Source organism: Cyprinus carpio, chromosome A13 (genome assembly GCF_018340385.1).
Source record: "Cyprinus carpio isolate SPL01 chromosome A13, ASM1834038v1, whole genome shotgun sequence".
Taxonomy (NCBI): domain Eukaryota; kingdom Metazoa; phylum Chordata; class Actinopteri; order Cypriniformes; family Cyprinidae; genus Cyprinus; species Cyprinus carpio.
The window spans coordinates 11,450,633-11,477,609 of NC_056584.1; the positions used below are offsets into that span (position 1 = coordinate 11,450,633).

The following is a 26,977-nucleotide window of genomic DNA, read 5'->3' on the forward strand; positions in this document are numbered from 1 at the left end:
TTTTTAAGAGCATGCTAAAATGTACTTCTTTTTCACAAGGGTCTGGTGACTTTGATTTGAGACTTAATTTAAATATTATTAACCAAGATACAAAAAAGATATATACATAAGTAAGTAAGTAAGTACGTATGTATGTAAATATGACCCAAAATAATTGAGTTTTATTCTCAGCCTCTCGGCCAATGATGTCAATGACGAGGCGAGGGCCCCTCCCATCACACAGAACCCAAGGCAAGCGCGCGGCCGTCAATGGCACTGAGTAGTGCACGTCACCTGTCTCTAACATGTAGCTGGAAACGATAACACGGCTCGAAATTCAACCCAGATAAGCAACAGTCAGGTCGCACTTATTTTTTCATTGAGCCGAAGTGAAACAGCATGTCAAATATGTTCGTTCCAGCTCGTAATCCCAGAAGAGAGCCGTTGAGGGCAGACCTGACCGTGTGAATTTAACCGCATTTAGCTAGCCAGCTAGCTGGGTTTACCTTTAGCTGCGCTAGTCGAAACGAGCTAATATCACCAACGGTCCAAATACTTAGATGTTTAGCGAGTGGGTTCTCGTCAGAAAGGCACACTTGACGGCCGCCAGGAACGTGGCGTCTACTGGAAGGGGAATTTCGACTTAAGAAACGTAAGTTACACCACATTTGTCAGACTAACTAGCAGGCTAGCGTTATCTGCCGGGCTGGACGTGTTTTGTAACGTTAACTGCTGCACTGAGAGCCAGTCACTTAGCCTGTACTGCTGCCTGCTCTAGCAAACAGAACTTTTAATGGCTGTGTCTTCAAACCTAACGAGTTGCCAGTCCATGTACCGTTTTGAGTACCATAGGTATTGGATTTGAACGGTATGATGTGCCTATGATGTATCAGATGCTGATTACGTTGGTAGCTAAATTGATTTTGACACCAATCACATTAATTCCTGCAGTAGACACTCTTTCCAAAGACAACAACAGTCCTGGCATTTAATTACTATGGCGTAATATTGGTTGTTTTTATTTTTATCAAATGTAAATACATGCCTATATGTCAATTCACCCCCCAATCAGTGCATAAAACAAGCCCATGTTAGCTGGTTATCAGTCAGAAATGAACTTTTTACTTGATAAAGGCCTTATACTAAATTATACACCATTTTGTGTCATATATGTAGTTACTATAAATTGAATGAACATCCACTCGTAATATATTATATATTTGAGATATTATCAGATATTACATGTAAAACATGTGAATTTCATTATTATTATTATTATTATTAGGGATGCACGATCATGATTTTTCTTGGCCGATTCCGATACCGATTTTTTAAATGCAAACTGGCCGATTCCGATACCGATTTCCGATTTTTTTTTCCATCTTTAAGCAACAAACAAGAAAGAAGGAAAATGTGCATAAACAAGATGTTTATTTAATAGGCCAAACTGGCTTTTGGCTATTGAAAACGATAACCGTAACCATCTGAATTTAACGGCAGTAACTGCACAGTAAGTAGCCTACATTCAATACAAACATATATGGTACAGACGTCAGCATTTAGCCTTTATTTTTGAATTGTGTTGAAACTACATAGAACTGGCCTTAAATTAAAAGATTAACTGTAACCATGTGAAATTAAAGGCAAAAACTGCATAGTTCTACAGTCCAAACAACACAATCAACACACATTCAATAAGAGGTTTCTTAATCAGCATTCAGTATTTTAGTTTTTAAATTTGGTTTTAAATTAAAAAAAAAAAGATCTTTACCAGTGAGACTAAATAAAAGTATGCTATATAAATACATTATTCCAAAATGTTAAAATCAAATAATGTTGGTGCGAATAAAACAAAGATGCAAAGTGTTTCATTTATCCAATTAAAAAAAAAAAATAGGGTAATGATTCACATCTATATTTTTTTACTTGAGCCAATGAAAAATAAATAACTATTGGCTCAAGTTAAAAAAAAAATATAGATGTGATTCATTAGCCTAAAATGTTTTAACTGGATGAATGAAACACTTTTTTTCAATGTGCTACAGCAGGTGATTTTTAAATCAAATTAAGTCGATGTAATTTTAAGGTAAAATAAAAATAATAATCCTATACAGAACTGACGTTTACTTCTGGCTTTTCAAACGTGTATGCAAGTTCTACTTTTAAAAAAAAAAAAAAAAAAAAAAAAAATTCAGTTTAGACAGTTTCGTTTCTCATCCAACACGCGAGAAGTTGAGCTGAACATCCCTTCACTGTCTCCGCTTGTGCAGGGTGCGGACAGGTACAGTACGTTCGCGCAGCTTCAGCGAGCGCAGGAAAGGGGCTCTTATTTGTGCGCCAGTACACCAGCGGCTGTTCACTTCCTGCTATCTGTGCCTCAGACATGTAGCTCTGCACTTCCAGTGCTGAACGGCTGCCTGTGTCCTGCGCACAGATTTCGAAATACTTCCACACAAATGACATGATAGCGAATGATTACAATGTAGTCTGTGCACGCGGGCGCGCTTCCGGAAAAATCGGCCGGAAAAAGACCAAAAACCGGCCGATTGCCGATCGCGTATTTTAAGCAAAAACCGGTCAACCGGTGCATCCCTAATTATTATTACTCTTAGCCCATGAAGCTTTGGATTTTGATGGCACTTTTGTTGCTGGTAGGATTTTTTCTTCAAACCCTGGTTCATTTCTGGCCCAAGTGGTTATAAGTGTGATTGAAATTAGCTGATGAAAACGTCAAGGCACAAATTAAATAAAAAAAAATTAACTCTTCTGTTACTATGATGACGACGTCAGCTTGTGATTTACTGTACAAATAAATAAACAAACAAATAAAACTGAATAAGACTTCCACAGTGCACAGCCAACTGCTTGTTCTGGGCCGTGTGCTAGTAGCAGTGGATTTCATTTGTTATGATGGAGGGTTATTTATTTATTTTTTTAAAGATTTATTTTTGGCATTTTATGGCTTTTATTTAGATATGATAATAGGTCGACAGGAAGTGCAGTGGGTGAGAGAAAGGGGGGTGGGATCGGGAAAGGTCCACGAGCCGGGACTCTAACTCGGGACTCCTGAAGCGCAACGGCGCTACATATTGGTGCGCTGCCCGTGAGGCCATCGACTCCGACATGGAGGGTTATTTTAAACTTTATTATTACATCACTCTCTTTATTCAATATAGCAAATCTCAACTGATTGATTGTTTATATTGTAGCGAAATGGAAACATAATTATCACATGGCACTATATATAAAAGTATAAAGTTGGCTGTGTAAGTATATCCAATTTTGCCCACATACACACAGTATTATGTAAACTGATATTTGCTATGTAGCAAATTAGTATGCTAATACTATCTAGCAGGGGTGTTCCTTCATAAAAGCTGTGAATACTCTGCATACCCAAGCCATTTGAGAGAGTGGGTTCAAGAATTGACAAATTATTATTAGTGCTTTCAAACGATTAATTGTGATTATTCGCATCCAAAATAAAAGTTTTTGTTTGCATAATATATGTGTGTGTTCTGTGTATATTTATTATTTATATATGTAAATACACACACGTACAGTATATATTTAGAAAATATTTACATGTATTTACATGTCTGTATTTATATTCATATAATTTATATTTAAATATATATATATAATATATAAACATATTCTTCTGAAATATATACATGCATGTTTGTGTATTTATATATACATAATAAATATAAACAGTACACACACATACAGTATATATTATGTAAACAAAAACTTTTATATGCATGGGTTTTTATTATTTGAATGGGTTTGTTTTTATTTTAGTAAATTCCCTGGTCAGTTTTAGGTGTAGCAAAGCTGACATAATCAAATTATCCAATTATTTATTTTCCAAACAATGGCAATTTTCTGTGCCAGTTGTATCCAGGTAGGTGCATCCACAACAGCTTTGGCACCTAGGCTCTATTGCTATGACTCGTCATCACTTGTCATTATTGTTCTGTGTTCTCATTGGTTTATTGGCCTGATGGTGATTACATGTGTAACGAAGGCTGTCTGCGAATCGCTCACCCAGGCAGTTGTACTGTTGCTGACAGATCTCGATGACTGAAAATCACATTGCATTTGATGCAAACTAAATCAAATGGAAAAAAAGAATGGTATATTGTCATGTTTTTTTTTCATGCAAAGCTAATTTAAAAAGTCCACTGAAAAAAGCTTAAATTTTTTGACAAAGTATGTTGAAGGTACATGTGATTTGGCAACATGTTTGAGCAAACTAATCAACAAGAAAAAATGTATTGTTTCATTTGTTTTCCCCATGTTTGACAAATCTTGCTTGTATGTGCTTCTAAGCATGTGGCAAGGCATTGCCACCTTCCTGACAACAGACCTACTTTTAAAACCACACTTGCCATGGTGTTTTTTATTTATCGTCTCTAATAAATTACAAAGCATACCCACATATATTACATAGCAAAGATGTCACCACTCGCCTTGATTCTTTATATCATCTTAAACTATATTAGAGCATATCTCTAGTCTGTGAATTGTGACCGTATAAAGCTTGAAAATATTAAGATTTTATACACATTAACATTGTGATTTTCAGAAAAAGTTTATTTAGTGTGTTTATTTTTGCAATTGTCTGATTGGCTTACTCCTCAAGTTCTCCACGATTGCCTTGAAATCAGCAACAAAAAACTATGGACCAGATGTAATGCTTGAAAGTAGCATTAGGGTTTGTACTAGGGCTGGACCAGAATATTAGATTATTTGAATATGTGTTTGGTGGGTTGGGATTCGATTTTCAATTTTGAGATTCAAATTTTCTCTTCTCTTCTCTTCTCTTCTCTTCTCTTCTCTTCTCTTCTCTTCCCTCTTCTCTCCTCTCTTCTCTTCTCTTCTCTTCTCTTCTCTTCTCTTCTCTTCTCTTCTCTTCTCTTCTCTTCTCTTCTCTTCTCTTCTCGAACAACGGCACCCCCCGCCAGAGATGGGCACTCGTGTTAGTGACTCGATTCACATTTTTATAGACTTCAGACTTGACCTGAAATGACTCCAGACTTGACTCGAGGAAAAGGATTTGTGAATATTTAAAAGCAACTTGAGTCTAAATCCTTATATACCCTAACTGATATTCAAAAGACGGACTGCATCCGCACCCCAGCATCCATCTGGATCGCAAGCTGTAACAGCAGCACCATTTTAAGTGAGCAGCGGATCACAACAAGCGCTCGGGGTCGTTTATGGTAAATATCTTTTAGCACTCTATGCCACTCTAGTATTGTTTATCTAAAGCGAAACGTGCTTTATTCAAGCCCTTTCAGCTCTGTGCACTTTCTCTCTCTCGGGACGTGTGCCAGCGCAGATGACGCGGTTATTTTAACAACACCAGAAACACGGAGAGCAGCAAAATTATAGATTACTTTCACTAAAACACAGCAGAAAAAACAATGCTGCAAATAGTAATTTTTCTTACTATCTATTTATCCATCTATAACCTGTTCACACCATGTGGCAAGACGTTTCTGATCTACATTTAGCATTATCAATCTGTAGGCTAAGAACATTTTAAAAGAATCTTGTAATTATAATTGGATAATTGTTGTTAGATGGTTAGGATAGAACTTAAACTTTGAAACTGCTGGTTATCTTTTTTTTCTGCACAAGATGAGAACGTTTTGATTATTGTAGACATTTTTAGTAGCTAATGCTTTTATGTAAAATATTAAAATAGTATCGATTTCCAACCTCTGCTTGGAAGAAAACATAGAGGCCACGCCTTGGAACTTTAATTGAATACCCCTGACTTCTATCAAAAATAAATAATTTATTTGTATGGTTTTGTAATATCTGTGTCACATATTTTCTTATGTGTCATGGTAGATAGGAATCTTTTTATAGAATCTGATTACAGAAAAACTGTTTTGAACATGGTAATGGATTAAAGCTTATAACAGGCTGGATGTACATTAACCTTACATCTTAACACCTCTTCAAAAAACAAAAACACATCATAGAGATTTTGGTTATAGCCTATAAAACAGCTTTGTAAGAAGATTTCAATACATGAGGATTCTGAATGGGATTTTTTTAGCGAGCCATTTTCAATTATTCATTATTTGAAATTTGTGTCAGTACGTCATAAATAGAAAGCAGCAGCAGTTTACTGTCTGGAATTTGTATTTTTTAACACATCACGCCGCTCACGTCCGGTGTAGACACGGTGTTAGAGAGAAGAATATGTTCAGTCCCTCCATTTGAAGCTTCGAATATTTGGTGTTGATTACTATCAAAGCTCAAAAAATGGTATTCGGACCAGCCCTAGTTTGTACTGCTTGACTGGATGTAAAAAAATGGTCATGCATTCAAACTATTGTTGATATTTTGCAGGGTTATTTCTCTTGACTTAGATTTTCTCTTGACTACATATATAAGAGCATTATGTTGCATGTGGTTAGAATTATGTCTTCCTATTTCTTTCTATTGGTCATTGATATCAGTGAAGTAGAAGAAATTCACTTAGATTCACTTGCCAAAGACTTGATCACATACATGAGCAAGTAAGTAATAGTTCACTTAAAAGTGTTTGCATTTGCTTTTGGAAATGCATTTAAAGCTAGAGGCATTTATCATTTAGTAAATGTACAAATCATGTCTTAGATTGTCTTATATTGATTTGTTTGGGCCCAACTGTTAGTAAGCAAGTGCTGACGTGAAATTCATTCAGAAGCTGCTGTACATGGACTTCCAGAGACTTATCAGTGACAGCATGATGATAAAGTTTTTTTGTCTGTCAGTCATAGGATCAGAGTATTACTGGATGAGAGTCTGTTGGAGTTGAAAAAAAAAAGAAAACTGATATAAATTTATCTGGTGGTTTGGGAGTATACATCAGCAAAAAAAGAGGAGTATATATACCAGGAGTATATTATTTTATAACCAAAATAATAGGAAAAGCTGGATAGGTCAAGAGGCTATAGCACCAAAAGTAGCTTAATAATAAGAAGTTTTATGTAATTAATTATTAATTTTATGTGATTGTTTCACCAACAGTTAAGTCACTACGCAGGCTGCATGTGGAAAACAAATCTAACATTGTAGTTTGATTTAGGGGATGAATTTCATAGATGAAGATAAATTAGCTGAAAAGCGGAGCTTTGTTGCAGAGGCATGTATAATGTAATATTAATATTGATTGCTATAGTCTATTTTAGATTTATTAAATTAGTCTGACATTTAAATATTGCCATTGTTTCATTTTGCTTCAACCATATTAAAGTGGTCATATGATGTTGCTAAAAAGAACATTATTTTGTGTATTTGGTGTAAAGAAATGTTTATGCAGTTTAAGGCTCAAAAACACATAATTTTCCACATACTGTACATTATTGTTTCTCTTCTATGCCCCACCTTTCTGAAAACGGGTCACCGGTCATCGTTCTGAAAAGTGAGGTGTGCTCTGATTGTCCAGCTATCCAGTGCATTGTGATTGGCCAAATACCTCATGCGTGTGACAGAAATGTCATACTGAGATTCATGTCCCGGTCAGAACACCTGCGCTACAAGACAAAAACAACAAAACCCATTACAAACGAGCCATTTGTTGCATCCAGTGGGGATATAATTACGGATTGTAATGACGTGTTTTGGTATTTTGGTACTTTGCATTGCGCCGCGTAAACATAAAACCATGTCTGCATTTGTGATCGGAGAAACACAAACAAAAAGTGCTACTCTACACTGCTCAAAACTTGCGTTTGAATCGTCAGTGGCAAATCCTTTACATATGTAAATGTAGTTTAAGACTGTGAGTCAGAAGCACCGGCATTGTAGTCTACTCTCCCAGGATCAGGAAACAGTCCTCCATAAAATTGCACAAACCTAAATATTTGGGTTGAACTGTTCTGGAACAGTGTTGTAAATACAACTTAACCACTGATTTCTAGTTGTGTCCTCTTTTGGAAGGCCAAAAAAAGTATTTTCACTTTCACAACGAAACAGCGTCACCACGACATGGCGCCAGTGGCAACAGCAAGAATCAAAGTTATGCCTTATTTCTTTGCGTGAACATTTGGGTGGCATTATGCAAATCTTCCCACATCGTGATGTACTGTAGACATGTTGGGGGCGTGTTTAAACGAGGCGTTTTAGGAGGGCGAGGACAAGTCTTAGCTTTTATAAAGAATATCTCTTTGGGTTTAAGACTTTAGTCTTTGCAACTTAGATCTTATCTATTCAAGAACAGCTTGTAACACTCCAAAGAGAAAGGAAAACTTAAAATCGCATCATATGACCCCTTTAAAGAAATGTGCAACACCTGGTTAATATCTTAATAATTGCACAATACTGTCTAGCTTCTAGCCAGAGCTGCAGTCATCAAGAATGCACAACCTCAAAGCAGAAACCTGCAGAGACCATTTCTGGGAGGATTTTGAATTTATTGTCTCACTTAATTTTATCCGTTTGAAAAAAAATATGTGAAAAATATAAGTGAATCTGCAATTGCTAGTATGATTCTAGCCAGTCATCTTTTCATGTGACTGCAGAAGAATAAAACTTCCACTGATGAGCGCTGCTCCATGTTTGTCAAAGTAAAATTCTTTTCATGTTTGCCCAAGCAGTAGAGTTTGTTTTCACTGGGATTTTGGACTTTTGCCTGCTATGTACTGATTTCATCAAAAAGGCTTTTAGGGTCTTTGTATTCCATGTTAGTTTATAGGCTATGCAGCTTGCCACCCATGTATCACGCAAATGTCTTCTCCTGCTTCATTCCCTAATGGCACCTTACACAGACATTGGCAAGGGCACAGATGATGTTAGGACCTAAAATAACCCAGAAAGTTTATAGAGTGCTTGGCCACTGATAATAGGGATGGTTTATGAGTGGTTTGCTGGTAGTTGCTAGGCTTTCATTGGTCTTGGTCTGTTTTTTTCTTGAAATGGGTATGAACATTACTACCGCTAAGATGTTGTTCCTTGTGATCTCATATTGAAACCAAATAAATGTTTTTGTAGTGAAAAATGAACATTCAGGATTTTTTTTAATACAATTTTTTTTTTTTAATTTCGTCATAGAAATTAATGAATGACTATGATAAGCAAGATATGTTTTCCCCCACACTGAAGCCATATCCCCAGAATCCATTGTAGACTACTGGTCAAAAAGTGTAATAATTGCTCACCAACGCTGCATTTATTTGGTCAAAAATACAGTAAAAACAGTAGGGATGATTCCCTCAACTCATGATGTGATACGATACGCTTTTTCTTACAATTTATTTATTTATTTACAAATTGAGATTTAAGGCAAATTTAAGGGTGTCCTTTTACTGATTGGCCAAATTATATCACGTGTCTCTGGTGATGCATTGAAAAACAAGTCAGCGTGAGATAGCAGTATGGCTGTGTAAATTAATTAAGTTTCAGTTATGATTTTGGCTTCCAAATGATTATGAAATTGTGATAATCAAGAAATCGATAAAAATTATCATTGTGCCACATGTTGTTTGTTTTCTTTAAAGCCTAAACTTAATTCAATTCAAGTTTATTTGTATAGCGCTTTTTATGATACAAATCATTGCAAAGCAACTTAACAGAAAATTAAGTTTCTACAATATTTAGTAGTAGCTTATCAGTGATGACTGTCAGTTTATGTGCATACGGCAGAAATGTTCAGAAAAATCAATTAAAGACATAAACAGACGTTTTTGTGAACTATTTTAAGAGGTTTTTATTTTATGATGTAATAAATATTATATATTTGGTAGTTCTGTATGTTGTTTCAGGGTAAGCATCATCTGAGGTCCCCCGAGGGGTTGGCATCATCTCTTTTCAGGTGTTCTGGATCCAGACTGAAGCTTGTGTAAATCCTAGTTAATGTCCCAACAGTCAAATTACTGTTATAAAATGTAGTCTACTGTGGGACATTCTTTTTTTAAAAAAAGAGTAGGGATGCACGATTTTAAAGGAATGGTATCAGAATCAGCCGATAATGGCTTAAAATGTAAACATCGGCATTGGCCCGATATAAAAAAAATTATACCGATATGCTTTGCCGATAAGATGAATAACTTGCATGTTCTCAGGGTGTGCTAGTGATAAGATCACATCAGCAATGTGGTCTTTCTTGAAGTGAACTTTTGCCTGAATGGTGATTAGATTCACTGTTTTGGATTAGGGCTGTGCGATAGGGACAAAAAAAAAACCTATCGCGATTTATTTGATCAGTTTTACGATTTCGATTTTAATCACGATTTTGACACACACAGACATGCTTTACAGTCATAAATGCATTCAGTATGAATTTGAAACATATTTCCAAAAGAAATCCAATTAGAGCTTTATCAAAAAGTTATAACATGTCTCTAGAACAGACATAAGTCAAAATAATCACTAAGTAAAGGTAAAGGTGTTACAAAATGTCTAGACATATGGCAAAAAAAAATTAAAATAAAAAAATAAATAAATCCCATTTCCAGGGATTTTTTCTTTTTTGCCATGCATTGGTCATAGAGCTCATTGTAGCGGTGCCTCAAGTGTTGAAATATATTTGTTATACTGTATACAGGTTCACACGTACTCCGTCTGCAGTGCGTATACAGTATGTGAATGTGGTGCAGAAGCAGCAGCCAGAGTGCATTATTGTAATGCGAAAGCACATTAAAGCAAATAATGTGTGAGCGTGAATCTCTCCGCTTGCACGCAGATTTCCTTTGTGCTGTCGCAAAACCAGACGCGCGTGCTCAGATACACACTGCTCTCGCCCGGAGAGAGTGTGCGCACTTAAAACGTGTTTTATTTTGTGTGAGCGTGACCACAACTCTCTCTATGCTCATGTGCTAGATATTAATTATTTTCGCAACTTTCTACTTCTAACCCTTTCTGTTCACATCTTTCGCATCTTTTTCCGCGTGCAGTGTGAACGCTCTGATCCGTTAACATGGGCTCGGAAAAAATATGCATCACAGACAGTGTGTGAACCTGGAGTTACGTAGGCATCTGCCCAGTCTGTTTTGTTCTCGCGCTCCATTTAGGAGCACTGCATTCTGATTGGATTGGATAGCATACTACAGGAGGTCGGGTCTGTGAAAAATCATGCTATAAAGCGATTTAGAAATCGTGCACGCTCAAATCGTGATATTATGACGATTTCGATTAATCACACAGCCCTATTTTGGATTGCCACAATAAGTCTGAGAACACAGAATGATGCGTCCAGTGTAAACAATCATTAGCGAGAGCATCTCTTTTGCTTTAGACGATCTACAAATGTTAAATATTCAAATAAAATGTTAAGGTTACCACTGCATCTGTCTAAAAAAAATACAGTGATTGATATATAGTTGATTTGTAGTTATTTTCAGCTTTCATTATAAAATAACTTCGTTTATTTAATTCTAATAAGTAAGTTTTTGTTAAAAACTAACCAAAATTACAAATAATTTGTTTATAATCTCTGCACAGGAGAGACTTGGTGTTGTTTCTGAACAAAAGGAAATATATTGATATCGGCATTGGCTATCGGCCAAAATGAGTTAAAAATAGGGATGGTTATTTTGGTTAATTCTCCCGACTGACAACAGTCACTCAATATCCGAAATTTGACCGTCAACTGATAAGATTTGAATATTTAATTAGTATTAAATAAAAAATAGAATGGACATGTCTGTGACCCATTAAATATACACCTGCGTTTCTGAGAACAAAGAAAAACAATAAAATATATAAATAAAAAGAATAAAATAAATAGGCCTGCACAAAATGTTTTCTTTTGTCAGACATAAAAATAAATAGCATGCCTACCTCAGTGTACAACTTGTGTAGTTTAAAAAAAAAAAATGAACGTGTCGACGTGCTGTGGGGCATAGTCTGGAGCGCAGTTTGTTCTGTGACAGAAAACACCGGTTTCTGCAGCATTGAGTATTGTAGCCAATCACAGACATATCTGTTGATTTTATGAATGCAATGGCCAATCAGAATCCACTTACCACTCATAAAGCAGGAGTTTTGTTCAGTGCTTCTGAGTTGTGCACATTCGTGAATCCTCTCATTTGAACAAGCAAAATGTACACACGATGTAAATAAGAGATTAATTGTGCAGTAATGTAGAGCTTCATGGGATATATTGGAACTTTGTGAGATTCCAAAGAACTAAGATGAGTAACAGCTTTTTAATGATTATAATCTTTCTTAAAGTAGAAAATTACATCTGGAGTTTGTGCTTGACTGTAGGGTCAGAATTAACATGCTGCCTATGGCAAGGGTTTATTTTACTTTGCTTGGCAGTGGAATCTGGTAAAATAGATAAATATTAATAAATAAATATATAATAAATTACTAATAAATGCATAATTAACAAACTAAAATTACATGCTCTAAATTATTTTTTTTGCATTTTTTCTTGTTTTGTACAAAGATTAAACATAAACCCCCTAAAATGACATAAATTGCATAAAAATCTATTCCAAATGATACTAAAATAAAGTATTTCAGGGCTCGACAATAAGGACTGCCTGATGATCCAGGGCCAGCGTGAAAGATGTTCTGGACAGCAGACGGATTTGTCACTTGCCTGATTGGGCCACTGCAGCGTCGTCATGTCATTTTATCATTTGCATGTGTTTTAAAGACTTGTTAATTTAAAAATTCAAGCGATTAAAAAGCATTTGGGCACGAAAGACAACTGCTTTCAGTACTCGCGCGCTGTGTTCTGTGTGAACAGCATGCACACAGACACATGTGAGACGCCTGAACAGGCAAATACATACAAAAGTATGTCAAAATACCCGTCCAGGCAGGTTACTTTGTAGCTTTAACAATGATTAATCTATATTGAATTTATACACTGGAGTAAAGATGCATTTTTTGTTTTAAGACCTTCTGTTCTGTGCTTGCATACATACTGCACTGCAATAATTTTCCCAATGGACATTTGTGTAAAAATATTATGTTAATAACATAATTAGTCTGTAAACTGCTGTTAACAGAGGCCAGAGATGCTGAAGATGGACACAAAGAGGAGAAAATACTGTAGCAGGCATGAGGGGGGCCTATTACTTCTAAATTATGTTTTTCTTTTTTTTTATGTAAAAGTCTTGATAGCATTATAAGTGGACGTCACAGAACAGTACAAAATAATAATAAAAAGACAGTTTTTAAAGCTTTTAAAGTCTGTATGCTTCATATAGAGTACTATAATATAGATCAGCCCTTCTCAAAGTTCGGACTCCGATCCGGACCCGGAGAGAATTCAATCCGTCCCACCTCCATATGCATTTCAAGAGTATTAATTATATTTCCTACTTAGATAAACGCATGTTAAACTAGTAAATCATTTGTTTATTTTTTATGTCTTTTTGGAGATGGTCCGAAATGAAAGCGAAGGCGAGATATTTAAAGTTTTCCTGTGTAACATTGTTGTCATGACATCCAGTGAGGGTTTGACGTAATCGGGCGACACTTTGCTGTGTGATATGAGTTATTTATATATTTTTTGTTATCACTTAGATTATGGCCATTTAACTTGACATTTTAACATTGATTTAATTGTGGCTGCTCCTCACAATATCAAAACTGACCACCACAAATAGATTTTTCCAAAAGGCTTATACTTCATTGAATAAACTGAGTACTGCGCATTTCAAAATTAGAGTGCAGCGCAGGTGTTTTTATATGAATGTATCGTTGAAAAGACCATCTTCAGAAAAGCTTGAATAAATTTTCATTTAGTCTTTTCTGTAATGCCTGATAAAGTAGCATTTGTGAGCACAGAGGTGATTTGATTACAGCCATTACCAAGGAAGAAAATCGTCCACACATTTCGACGAAAAAAAAAAAAATCCTTGACCTAGGTTGTCCTAGAGGTGTCATGAAGCTGTGCTTTTGCCCATTGTGTGACTTTCATATTTTGTTATTTTGATTAATCATCAAGTGTTCTAAAATAGAAGCAAATAAAGTGTGAGAGTATACATACAATATTTATTAGGGGTGTGACGAGATCTTGTGAGATCCGATGTGTCTCGCGAGATCTGACTGGTCTCGCGAGAAGGTGATTATATCATCGTGCAGACCTTTCAGATATATTTGCATTACACTGGCCCTTTCACCAGTGGTATGTAATGTAAGGTATGCAAGATATTATCTTCACATCAGGTCAGTGGTCGCATAATAAGCGAGAAAATTACGCCGTGAAGTCTTTATCCAGTCATAAAAACAGAATGCACAGTTTAACGTGGAATGACATGGAATTTCTCAAATTTTGAGTTAATTAACCAAAAGTAGGTCATTACACTTAAATCAAATCACGATATGGACTAGTAGCTGTAAATATAAAGCCACAAAAGTTTTACTCATTTTCAAAAAACATCTGAACATTTTTTCGCCAGCACTTGACCAACTAATACTACTGTAGCACTTACCTTTTCTTTTCTTGTCTATCCTATTCTTGGGAAAAACAAACAAACAAAAAAAAACCTTGCTACGAGTTCTGTGCTAGACTAACTGAGACTTGTCATGGCACTTGTATACTGTTGTTGTTCTCTCTCTCTCGTTGGTCTGATTGCTTCTGTTGTTCTCACTTGTAAGTCACTTTGGATAAAAGCGTCTGCTAAATGATTAAATGTAAATGTAAATAATATGGGGAGAAAAAATAAAACATTTCATAGGGCCCTAAACATTAACATTTTAATAAATTGATGTGAAAATGTATATACTATTAAAAAGGAGTTGAGAAAAATATATATATTTTTTTATTAAAGTGGAAATCAGTTTACTAATCAATAAACTTGACTGACTGCTACTTTAATGCTACTGATATTATTTGTGTTGTTTATTATTTATTTTTATGTGTACTATATCATTTTGTGCAGTTACTTGCCTGTCAGTTGAGTTTGTGGCAAAACCTTTTGCAGTGTTTACATGTTTATACCTGCATAAAATTTATTAAAATAGATGTTTAATTTCATAAAGTACATTCTGATTTCAAAATGCATCTACCTTTTTTTGCATTTTGTGTTTTTCACATAGCTTGATATGAACGGGTGTTTCGGGTTGCAGAGGAATGCCTTTGTTTGTGACATGATCTGTTCTTCTATCTTCTATCATCTTAAAATACATCCAGAATACACTTTTGCTCGGCTGTGAATCAAGCAGTAATGATGCAGCTGCTCTTGTATTGATGTTATAAGTTTGTTTGTCCTTAGGGCTCCATAAACAAGACAATGCAAGGCCAGTTCAGTAGTTTACAACTTACTGCCCGACGGTTTAGGGGCTGTGACATTTGATACACTGGCCTTTAAAATTTCAGGGAGAACATGGTGTGCATGGAACCGTGCAAGGCATGTTCACAAGTTATTGTAATCGTCTCACAACGTTGTTCATTTCCAAACTCTGCACTTTTCCAGCTGCTCCTGGTTTCAGCTCAGTGAATGAAATTCACTGTTAGTTTTGTTTGTCAGGTATCTCACTGTACTTGTAATTCCAAGGGACTGGTCACAGGAAAGATGCACTGAAGTGCCCTGTTGAAGCTCTCTGTTACCATAGAAACCACTCTTAGCTGCCACTCCAGGCTCTGTAGGCATAGAAACGGAACATATGACACTGGTCCAATGGTTACATCATTGCAGTGCCATAGATCTCAGGAGTGTGTTGAACTGCTCTCTTCACTTCATTGGAATGTGGAAATCTTGTATGAGCCACTTTTCGTCTGGATGTGTAACTCTTGAATGCAGGCCAACATTAGGTCAGGTAAGGATCTTTTTAATGGTCACAAACTGACTCACCATGCTAGTGAACTGAGCTGGTGATGTAGGATATTAATAGAATTCCTGGAGTCAGCCTAGGACTGTTGTCAGGCTTTAGATTTGTTCCTGTTTGATAAGAGGTGGTTATGAAAATATAATCTGGGTGACAGCCTGAACTGCCAGGTCAGTGCTGACCTTTTAATATTCATAGGCCACAATGCCTTTTTCCTGTCTGTGATGAAGATATCCTGATTCATAATGATGAGGGGACGAGGGTGATGGTGGATGAAAGTCATGGTTGGGCACAGGTGGTCTGAAATATAAAGTCGATGAGGACCAGGCTGTTATTCCTTTTGTTGAGTCCCAACATCGAAACACTCTTCAGAGGACTAGCCTACTTCCGGTCTCTACAGGATGTGTTTTATTTGTTTGTTTTAGTGCTTTGGCACAGTGTGCCCTCTGTTTCCATGCACATTCATAGGCAATGAGTTATTATCATCTGGGCTTTTTTCATTTACTGTGATGCTAAACAAAGAGCATGATCAAAGCGTGGCTGATCTGGAGTCAAGGCACAGGTGCTGGAAGCTGTTCCCAATGAAACACTGTCATTTATACTAAAGGGCTCAAGAAAGTGAACATATTTATTTTTACTGTTATAATGTACTTTTATATGGGTTAATTCATCTCAAGTGGTCCAATGGAAGGTGACTGACCATTTTTAATTTTTGCAAAGCTACCAGTTTATTTTTTTATTTTGCTTGGTTTAACCATACCTGCCATCTATGTTTCATGGCCCAAAAAAAAAAAAAAAAATTGGTTATACAGGGCTGTTCAAAAACTTCAGTATCTCAGCTCAGGAATATTGTGGCTTCTTGGAACAAAAACTGATCTTTAGACAACATTTTGCTGACTCATATTTTTTATACTTATTTAAACCCAAATGTAATGATCAAGATTGCTCATGGTTCCACATTTAAGGTCAGTTTACAGTGGGAAGGATTAAGGTCTAAGCCTTAATTTTTTATGGGTGTAAGTATAGTGTGCATGTATAGTATAGGTATTAAGTATAGTGTACGTGCGGAACACTTCATGTGTTTTTTGTTTTGTTTTTTCAGTAGGAGTGAGAATGTGCCTTTTCAATTCCCTTCGTTTTGGGATGGAATAACCCATATATACTTGAGATACATGTGTGCTCTTATAGTGAACATGGTCCAAGCTTGCCATTGATGAAAACTTGAGAGGTTGAGCCTTAGCTGAAGGCTCAGGATCTGGGTAAATGGATGGGGGTTTGCTTGCAATGTTATCTGGGTTTATTTATAGTGCAGTAGGCGTGAGGTGTGGCCAGTTCATACATGCTGTTCTGTGACATCATTGCATACCACATGACTAGATTGCAGCTTGCTGAGCAATAGCGGGGTCTCTGGTATAAACCAGGATCCCATATATGTCTCCCATATATATATATATATATATATATAAATATATATATATATATATATATATATATATATATAGATATATATATATATATATTTAACGTGTATTATAACGTGAATAGCAGAATTTGTCATCAAAATGTTCCCAGTAAGACCACAAATTGGCACATGAACACCCTAAATGTGAAATCAGTGTTTTTTTTTTTTTTTGTACGCATTAACACTCCTAATCCCTAAGGTTGTGGGTTCAAGTCTCTGGCCGGCAATACCACGACTGAGGTGACCTTGAGCAAGACACCGAACCCCGGGCGCCGCAGCATAAATGGCTGCTCACTGCTCCGGGTGTGTGTTCACGGTGTGTGTGTATTCACTGCTGTGTGTGTGCACTTTGAAAGGGTTAAATGCAGAGCACGAATTCTGAGTATGGGTCACCATACTTGGCTGTATGTCATGTCACTTTTCACTTTTTAATTGCTTAAATCCATTTAATGCGCATTGTCTCAGTTTAATACGTGAACATAGCAAATGATGCGACCGGAAAGACAATCAGGAAAAAAAAGCATTACATGCTAATTTTTAAGTCATTACATGTAAATATAAATAATCGTCAGTGGCGACCTCAGCAAAAACTCCACTCGCAAATTAATATTTTTGGTCGCAAATGCGACCGTTTTAGTCGCAGTCTGGAGCCCTGATTTATTAGTGCAAACAAGCAGACTGATCGGTGTATGATGTCAAAATTCCGCGAGAGTGACTTACCCATTATTTACACTGCATGTGTCTGTGGGGCGTTATGGCTCCGACACGGCCACCAGAGCTGATCGTGGCAACTGTAGTCAATGCTTGTGGCTCTAGAACCGCTCCTGTGATGCTTTGATGTCATACACTAATCAGTCTGTGCAGCGCTGCTTCAGGTCGAACACACCTATTGGGTTTGTGGTGTTGTTGTTGTGCGTTCTAGGGAACATAAATGCGCCATACGTCATCGTGTTGCTATATCATTGATATGTAAAAATTTATTATCGTGGACAGTATGATTTTTTTTTTTTTCTAAATTTGCTTTTCACCCAGTACAACAGAGAAAACATGCAAAAGTTTACTACTGTAAACCTGCACTTTTTCAGTTTTTTGGTCTGTCAAATCCTGGGTATGCTTCATTTTTCATGTTCCACTTCGTCCCGTGCACAGCCATGTCCAGACAGCTTTCAAAGTATATTAAACCACGGATGAGTACAAATGGACGAGTTTCTCACATGCGCATTACCACCTAGTGGACTCTTCCGTCTCTCAACATTCACCTTAAGTGGACAGTTCGTGGAGCATCTCGTAACGCAGACGTCCGAAGTATACTTTAGGCTTCAGTGGTCAGCAACCTTTCTGACACAAAGTTCCATTTTTTTCTTATTTGTTATTTTATATTGTTAATCTCTTTGTAACCCCTCTGACATTTCTTAAACAGTAAACTTCATAAATAGGCTAAATCTTGAAATTTAACATAAAAAAACAACCTTTGAACTTATCTAATGTACTGTATAAATCTATGCTGTAGTAATTGTTAATGTTTTTCCTCATGTTTTGCATTGCGACACATTAACATTGCAATCTTTACAACAAAACATCACCCCTCTCTTCATCTGTCGCTTCAATTTTTAACGCAGAGCTGTGCTACACAACAGCGATTTATTCTTGTGTGTGCCATGTTCTTACTGGGGCCAGAGCAGTTTACATGTAATCTGTGTGTGCTCACCAGCGTAGCCAGTGTTTCATGCACCTAACCAAAAAAAATCTATATATATATGACGAGTAATCGGATAATTATAATTTTTTTTGTGGTAATAAAAATAGACCTATGTGAACAATAGCCTTTAAAATGACACATATAATAGCAATGAAGCAATAATAATTAGTTTAAATAAAGTATCAAAAGCAGATAATCATAGTTTTATTAAACAAAAATGGTAAAATACATAATGTATTATAAACAATATAGCTAATGTACATAATGCACATCTTGTCTTCTGGAGACTCCAGGTAGGTTTGCAGTTCTGGAAATGGTGAAACTGGAGATTAAAGGGTTCCTGGTTGTTTCACACTCAGTTCTTCACCTTAAAGGGATACTCCACCTGTGTCAGCCGTGCTGCGCTTATGCGCTGTTTACTTTCAAATAGGGATATGCCGGTATCGAATTTTCCTGTTGCGATTAATTGATAATGTTTTGTCACGGTATGCGGTATTATCACGGTATTTAAATTAAGTTTAAAAAAAGTGGTCATAATACAGTATAACAGGTTAAATAACTTTTTTCTTATAACAAAAATAAATGAACATTTTAAATATAATAAAGCAATACACAAAATATATTTAAAGTTAAAAGTTTTACACCAATTAAAGTGCAAAAGAACTTTAAAGACCCATAGGTATCACTTTACAATAAGACCTCATTAGTTAACCTTAGTTAATGCATTAACATTCACATTGAGCAATAGCAACATTTACTAAGGAAATTACTAATCTTTGTTAAAAAATACAAGTCTTAGCTCATGTTAGCTCATTAAATAACAAAGTTGCAACTTTTGATTTTAATGTGTTATTAAATATTGGAATACCTAAAATTAATAAATGTTCAGAAGAATTTTTCATTGGCAGTTTGTTAACTAAAGGAAGCCCTAATGTAAAGTGGTAATGAACAATAAAGAATCAAAACACTTTCAAACAAAATCTAGGGCATGTTGTAGTCCAGATTAAAATGGAAAAAAATTATGGAAATATATAAACATTATTTGATATTATTTAAATGTTTAGAAAGTAGCAGCTGCTTTTATTTATGGGGTTTCCAGGGGAAGGGCTGCATTTTCTGCAGTTTAGCGCCATCTGCTGTCAGAGAGTGAATGTGCTTTCATTCAGCGTGTCTCGTGCTCCCCCATGTACTTCTCATGCGTGCTTGTTTACATCAGTGGTGTTGTGCATTTTGACCAGTTGATGGGAAAAGTATTCTTAAAATGCATTCCAAATTCTGAATAATTTGTAATATATAATTATTCTCGGTATTTAGAAGTGCCCACGATAACAATATCGCCCATATTCATTACCGCGATATATCGCATTACCGAGTATCGGCACATGTCTACTTTCAAACCAAAGCGTAAATACACGTAAAAAATGTATCCTTGTTGCGCCGTTACACCCCTTGTGTGTGTGTGTGTGTGTGTGTGTGTGTATATATATGATATATATATATATATGTATATATATGTAGTATATATATATATATATGTGTGTATATATATATATATATATATATATATATATATATGTATATATATATATATGTGTATATATATAAAATTTAAAATTTTCAGCTGTAAGCCTGACTGAGCTGAAAGTGATAGAAAAAAAGAAATACTTGTATAGAAACATGCAGCACCACCAGTGTAGTCTGATTTAAAAAATAGGACTCTATGAACCGATTCTTTAAATGTTAGTTGAAATGCATGTTAGTTTGGTCAGTTTGCACCTGAATAGCAGAGAACTTGAGTCAATTTTTCACAGTGCAAGTTAGCTATCTGTCCTCATTTCGACTTTGTTATACATTTTTTATGTACTCATGTAATGTTTGCTGATAATTGAAGCTGTAACCTGTGGTCAAAAAGAACTGTTGTGTGACTGATCTGGCAGCGTGTCTGACCTCCTTTCACTGTTGGCTGACTGTGAGCTCAGAGTTCCAGAACTCTGCTAGCGTTGTTGCATTAAACCTGTGATACTGAGGTCACCGCAGCATGAGTAAATAGGGTCACTTTCACTCTATCCTGTAAATAGATCCTTGGATTCATCTCTTCCTCACTGAATCAGACCTGTTTTTTATAATGTGTGGTTTTCAATGGCTGCATTCTGGATGGAGCTTCCATATATCTGTTACTCTCACCACGGTAACCAAGTGCCTCATCTCAGCAAAAGACAAACAGAATTCTGTTTTGATTTAAAAAAAAATATGATTAGATTTGTGTGTTCATTGTCTAGTGTGATTCATCTGGAAAAAAGAAATAGTCCAGACAGCTACATGTCCCAGCATGACTTTGTGTCTTAACAGGCAGTTCATCTGAGGAAAGCAAATCCTGTCTTCCTGCTGGGTGAGAAGTTTAATCTCTGCAATCACTTCACTTGCAGTTACACTACTGTTGTGATGAATAACACTGTGTCTACACCGGACGCGAGCGGCGTGGTGTGATGTGACAAAATACTATAGAACCCATTATAATCAGTGATGCTGTCTACACTGGCGTGGTGCGACACAACAAATCCCCAACAGTAAACTGTTGCCTCATTCAATTTATGACATACTGACACAAAATTCAAATGATTTGTCGCAGAATTTCAAATTCACTTTGTCGCATTCAGTGTAGACAGACTTTTGCTGTTGCGGCGCAGCATGTCAACAGTTGCATCCTGTGTAGACTTGGTGTAAGGCAATCACAGAAGAATGACAGCAGTAAGGGCACACTAAAGCATTAAAAGGCTACAAATAGCATATTTCAGCAACATTATATGGCCAAAACCCACATTAGATCACAATCAGAAGTTATTACAAACACTCAGTGGTGGTTTAAAGTGAGTTTTTATTAAAAGCTTAGTATAAATCTTTTAAATTGTCTTATGTAGCATGATGCTACAGTGTGCATGAATGGTCACATAGCATGCATTTTCAGTCGTGTAGTGTTGACAGAGATCTTTTCTGAAACGCAGTGGAAACGCCAGTATGGACGAGGATCGTTTTCATTTTAAAAAGCCGTTTTAAAACAAAACCACAAAAGACATTTTTAAAGAAGTCTCTCCTGGAAAATTTTTAGAATTTTTATTACTGATTAAACTGAAAGATTGTATATGATTTTCATCAGTGCTATTGTTATTTCTTGTATGCTTTGTATGATGATTGTTTCCTAAGAATGTTATTGTAAATGGTGTATTGAAATGATAATGTTAATGTTGCTATGAATATAGCCATTGTTGCTGATATGTTAAAACACAAATCAATTAAAACAAACACACACTAGTGTAATGTAGCCTTAAATCTATTGAGGTTGGGAGGCTGACACTATAGCCTCACATGCGAGTCACGTCTCTGGGCGGAACCGGTGTAAACTAGTGTTTTTCCTGGATGCCTCACTAGAGCCAATCACCAGCACTTGATTTAGGCACATCAAGCGAGCTGCATGCTTATTAGCTCACTGATGTTGACGAGATTATCCACTTAGGTATTGAAATTTGGTACTGAACGACAAGATATTTTTTAGATGGAACCAAGGCAATTCGTTCAGTGCCTAAAAAAGTATCAATCAGGGTTCCCACGGGTCCTTGAAATCCTTGTTTGGAAAGTTTGTGAATCTGAAAAAAATTTTTAAGGCCCTGGAAAGTTTTTGAAAATAAACATACATAGATACAGGTCCTTGAAAGTGCTTGAATTTATTTATTTCTGGAAAAATATTATTCCCTCTGATCCGCTAATGTGTTATTTCGCCAACATTTCGTGGCCTATGTATACTAGCTTGCTTGATTTACGTTAGTTACGTGCATTTACCCGTCCATTAAGTGTTTCCCCGTAAGGTACTTTGTGTTGTACATTGCCATGATGCTCACACATGCACTACTAACTACTACTATGGTACCTCAAAGTTTCACAGACACACCGTGATATTAATGTTGAATTTCTTTGCTTGTTAAGATCATGAGGCAAGAAAAACTTAAAAGCATATTCATATAATTCATATATTCATATTTCATAAAACTTCTGGTTACATGAGCCTAAGCTCTTTTCAATAAAATCCATGTAAAATAGGGTTGCCAACCGTTCCGTATAGCCTAAAACGGAATTGTCCCATGTATAAGGCATCAGAGAAGCATTCCGTATGAAAGCTATACGGAATGCAGTTTGTCCCGTATTCGCAAGCATATGCCGTATGGCCATCTAGACCATACAAGTGACAAATTAATCATTCTTTTTGCACAAATAATTGTTTGAATTGCAAATGTAGCCTCTCAAGGAAGGCTTTAAGACCTGGTAGAATCCTCTGCCGTCTGGTTGCTCCCACTTCACAGTGAGCTGGGCTTGCGCTAACGGCAGTTCCCTTCAGCATCCGCGTTTTGATTTAGCAAAATCACTTTGGGTGAATGCAAAGAACGTGATTATTGATCATCCAGCTAGGCAAGAAACCATGCAATCTACCTGAGGGAAGACGCCTTTCAGTATTGTAAGTTAATGTTGTTAAATAGAGAAACAAAATTACACATTTTTTAAATTGTAACTTCTAGCATATTCCTAAACCTGACCTCATTAATATTGAAGAACAAATTCAAACACCAAAAGCAGCCCAAACACTCCAAGTTATCTTTAATTGAAAAAGAAAATAAAAATAATTTTCATGAATTCATCGGCTATATTGTTGCGATAACATTTTAGTTCAAAATTGTAAATGTCATTGTTAAAAAAAAATGCTTTATTCATTGAAGTTTCATAGACGTTCAGTTGTTATCCTTTCAATTTTATGCCATATTGTGTGTAATTTCACATTATATCACATTATATTTCATATTATATATTCACCTCCTGAATTACTACACCACAGTCACAATTCTATAAAGGTAAAATTTACTCAGGCCAATATTTTGTGTATAACATGCATGGCATTTTTTGTATGACATTTATTTTTTAGAATAGTTGTAAATAGGTTAAGCAAAACAAATGTGATTATTTCTGAGATATACGCATACTTAACTGTAGACATGAAAATGACACACTCTATGTGGTACAGAACAAATATTTTGAGCGTCCCTTTGTCTGTCCCTTATTTTCCTATTAAGAATCACAGTTGCCCCTTATTTTCATTTTCTGAAGTTGGCAACCCTAATGCAAAAGTTAATATCAGATCATTTTAGAATACAGTATAGGATGTACTGAATATTCTTCAGTTTTATGCAAAACAGAAATAAGACCAATAGAATATCAGATTTCTGTCATATGGCCATAAAAAATGCTTTTTTGCATAGTTATGTTTGACACATGAAAACTAACAAAGTATCTTACAAGGAAACACAATGTAACCTTGCTCTCACTTTGAAATGTGTCCCCACATTAAGTCCTTTAATTGGAGGGTATGAAAGGTCCTTGAATTTGAAGTTAACCAAGGTGTGGGAACCCTGATCAAGTTTGATACCCAGCCCTATATTTAGATGCTTTATTATTGTTCTTTTTTTTTTTTTTTTTTTTTACTTTAATCAGCTTAAAACATTTAAAATAAAAAGCTATTAAACTTGTTATTAAGAGGACAAAACTGAACTTCATCTTTCATACCTGATTTTGACACGTAGTTCTATAATTTTGTATTTTGTCATGTATTCTGAAATTTCATATTCTTTTACAAGAATTCTTTCTTTTCATATTCTTTTCACATCGGTCAAGTGATTTGTTCTTAAGCAGGACACAAAATGTATAAGGATAATATACAGCCGGTTGTTATCACAAAACAAACCCTCATTGGGTGATTTTCCACCTTTTTCCACACCTACTGAACAAATAAATGGAAATGAAATGTTGTACCGTATAAAAGTGATCAAATGTGCAGTTTAACTCTCAGTAACCCAAATTTTTGACTGCAGAATTTGATTCATCAGCAGTTTGATTCACCTCAGCAATGAAGCAGCACTACACTGCTTTCATAGAGCTGTGTAAAATATATATATCTTTGGCTAACACTTGAATAGCAGTGCAGGATACGCTGCTGTAGCGGTAAAGCAGCCCTACACAGGCAATTGGATTATCTGGGCTGCAGTTTGTTGATTTTCAGTAGCTACGCCCACTTTGTGGCTTAAGGGCCAAGAATCTCTACATGTTTATTTCACTCAAAGTTTGTTGTTAATAGAAATGTCTATTGAGCACTAAGACTAAACCTTCCACATTTGTGTTCACTCCGCAGTGGGTGTTTTTGGACCATATGTGCTGTTTTTTTCCCCTCTTATTCTAATCTTCATGTCTAAAGCAGCTCTTGGTGTGCCTTTACAGCATTGTTGGAGTGTGAGGGGATGCTTAATGTTAGCTTATGCATTTAAGCTTCAGCGATCACACATATAAATGAACCTTTTAAAAGATGTTTCAGTTCTTTTGTGCTGTAAACCCACTTTCCATGTTTTTTTCATATTTTTCAAAGTGTCTTGTGTACCTACTATGTTTTTTTCTCTGTCTCTGCAGACGGTGGCCTGAGCCATGGGGGCATTTTTAGATAAGCCCAAAACAGAGAAATACAATGCGCACGGGGATGGGAACGGCCTGCGTTTTGGCCTCAGCAGCATGCAAGGATGGAGGGTGGAGATGGAGGATGCGCACACTGCAGCAGTAGGCCTGCCACATGGCCTGGACGACTGGTCCTTCTTCGCCATCTATGATGGGCATGCCGGCTCGCGTGTCGCTAACTACTGTTCCAAACACCTGTTGGAACATATCGTCGCTGCGGGGTCAGCAGATGAACTGCGGAAGGCTGGAGCTCCGGCACCCGAGACACCAGCCATAGAAGCGGTGAAGAGGGGTATCCGCGCCGGCTTCCTGAGGATTGATGAACACATGCGCAGCTTCACAGACCTGCGAAATGGCATGGACCGCAGTGGCTCCACTGCGGTGGCTGTGCTACTCTCTCCAGAACATCTGTACTTCATTAACTGTGGGGACTCGCGAGCCCTTCTCTGCCGCAACGCGCACGTCTGCTTCTCCACGCTGGACCATAAGCCCTGCGACCCACGGGAGAAGGAGCGTATACAGAATGCAGGTGGCTCTGTGATGATCCAGAGGGTTAATGGATCGCTGGCTGTATCCCGAGCACTGGGTGACTATGACTACAAGTGTGTAGAGGGCAAGGGCCCCACAGAGCAGCTTGTGTCACCGGAGCCTGAAGTATTTGAAATTGCTCGGTCAGAAGCGGAGGATGAATTTGTGGTGCTGGCGTGTGACGGTATTTGGGATGTGATGAGCAATGAGGAGCTGTGTGCCTTTGTGCGATCAAGGCTGGAGGTGACAGATGACCTAGAGAGAGTGTGCAATGAGGTTGTAGATACTTGTCTACATAAGGTACAGCTCCTTACTCTCACTTTTACGACAGCTTTTTATTTGGCATGAATGTTTTATCCTCAGGTGAGATTTCCTTTTTTCTTCTTTCTTTTTCTCCTTCAGGGAAGTCGAGATAATATGAGTATTGTATTAGTGTGTTTGCCAAATGCACCCCAGGTGTCAGAGGAGGCGGTAAAGAGAGATGCTGAGTTGGACAAGTACCTTGAGTCACGTGTGGAAGGTGAGGAATAGAAGAACTCATTGGCCCGCCACATGATGCCTAGTTTGTCATACATCTGATGAAACTATATCAACATTCTTACATGCAATAGAACAAATAAAAACAAATGAATAAAAACACAAATAAAGTAATAAAGATGGTGTTCATCGTTGTTTTGGTATCTATCAGAAGTAACAGTTATTCAATATGTTGAAAATAGTAGTCAAATAAAAAATAAGATTACTTAAATTACTAGTGTTATCTTTATTTAATAATATCAGAGCTGGATAAAATATAAATTTAATCAACAAACTGATGTAGATTCTGCTCTATTAAACTCACTCTGTGTAGTTTGGGCCCTTTTTTTTTATAATTTATCTAAAATATTGCCTATATCAGTGTTTCCTGTACCACTTTCCTTCAGCAATGCTCAATCCAAATCTAATGACACGAAACCTTTTTCTTTTGATTTGCTGCAAGCATTTACGGAGAAACAAACACACATTGCAACCAATGTATTCAAATTCAAAAACAA

The 26,977-nt window shown here is 36.4% G+C and overlaps 1 protein-coding gene across 4 annotated transcripts in view; it reads left to right on the forward strand.

Annotated features, from left to right (window-relative positions):
* The first annotated feature begins 202 nt into the window (after positions 1-202).
* Positions 203-26,977, forward strand: part of ppm1ba (protein phosphatase, Mg2+/Mn2+ dependent, 1Ba) — a 33,429-nt gene continuing 6,654 nt past the window's right edge. Inside the window, exons 1-3 of one of the 4 annotated variants that reach the window (XM_042768809.1) lie at positions 203-631; positions 25,374-26,243; positions 26,346-26,463. In XM_042768809.1, coding sequence (XP_042624743.1) covers positions 25,389-26,243; positions 26,346-26,463 — 973 coding nt within the window. In that variant the 5' untranslated portion in view covers positions 203-631; positions 25,374-25,388. Of the gene's footprint in view, positions 632-15,552; positions 15,706-25,373; positions 26,244-26,345; positions 26,464-26,977 lie in introns of those variants that run through there. The other 3 variants (XM_042768808.1, XM_042768806.1, XM_042768807.1) reach the window with 3 other exon arrangements.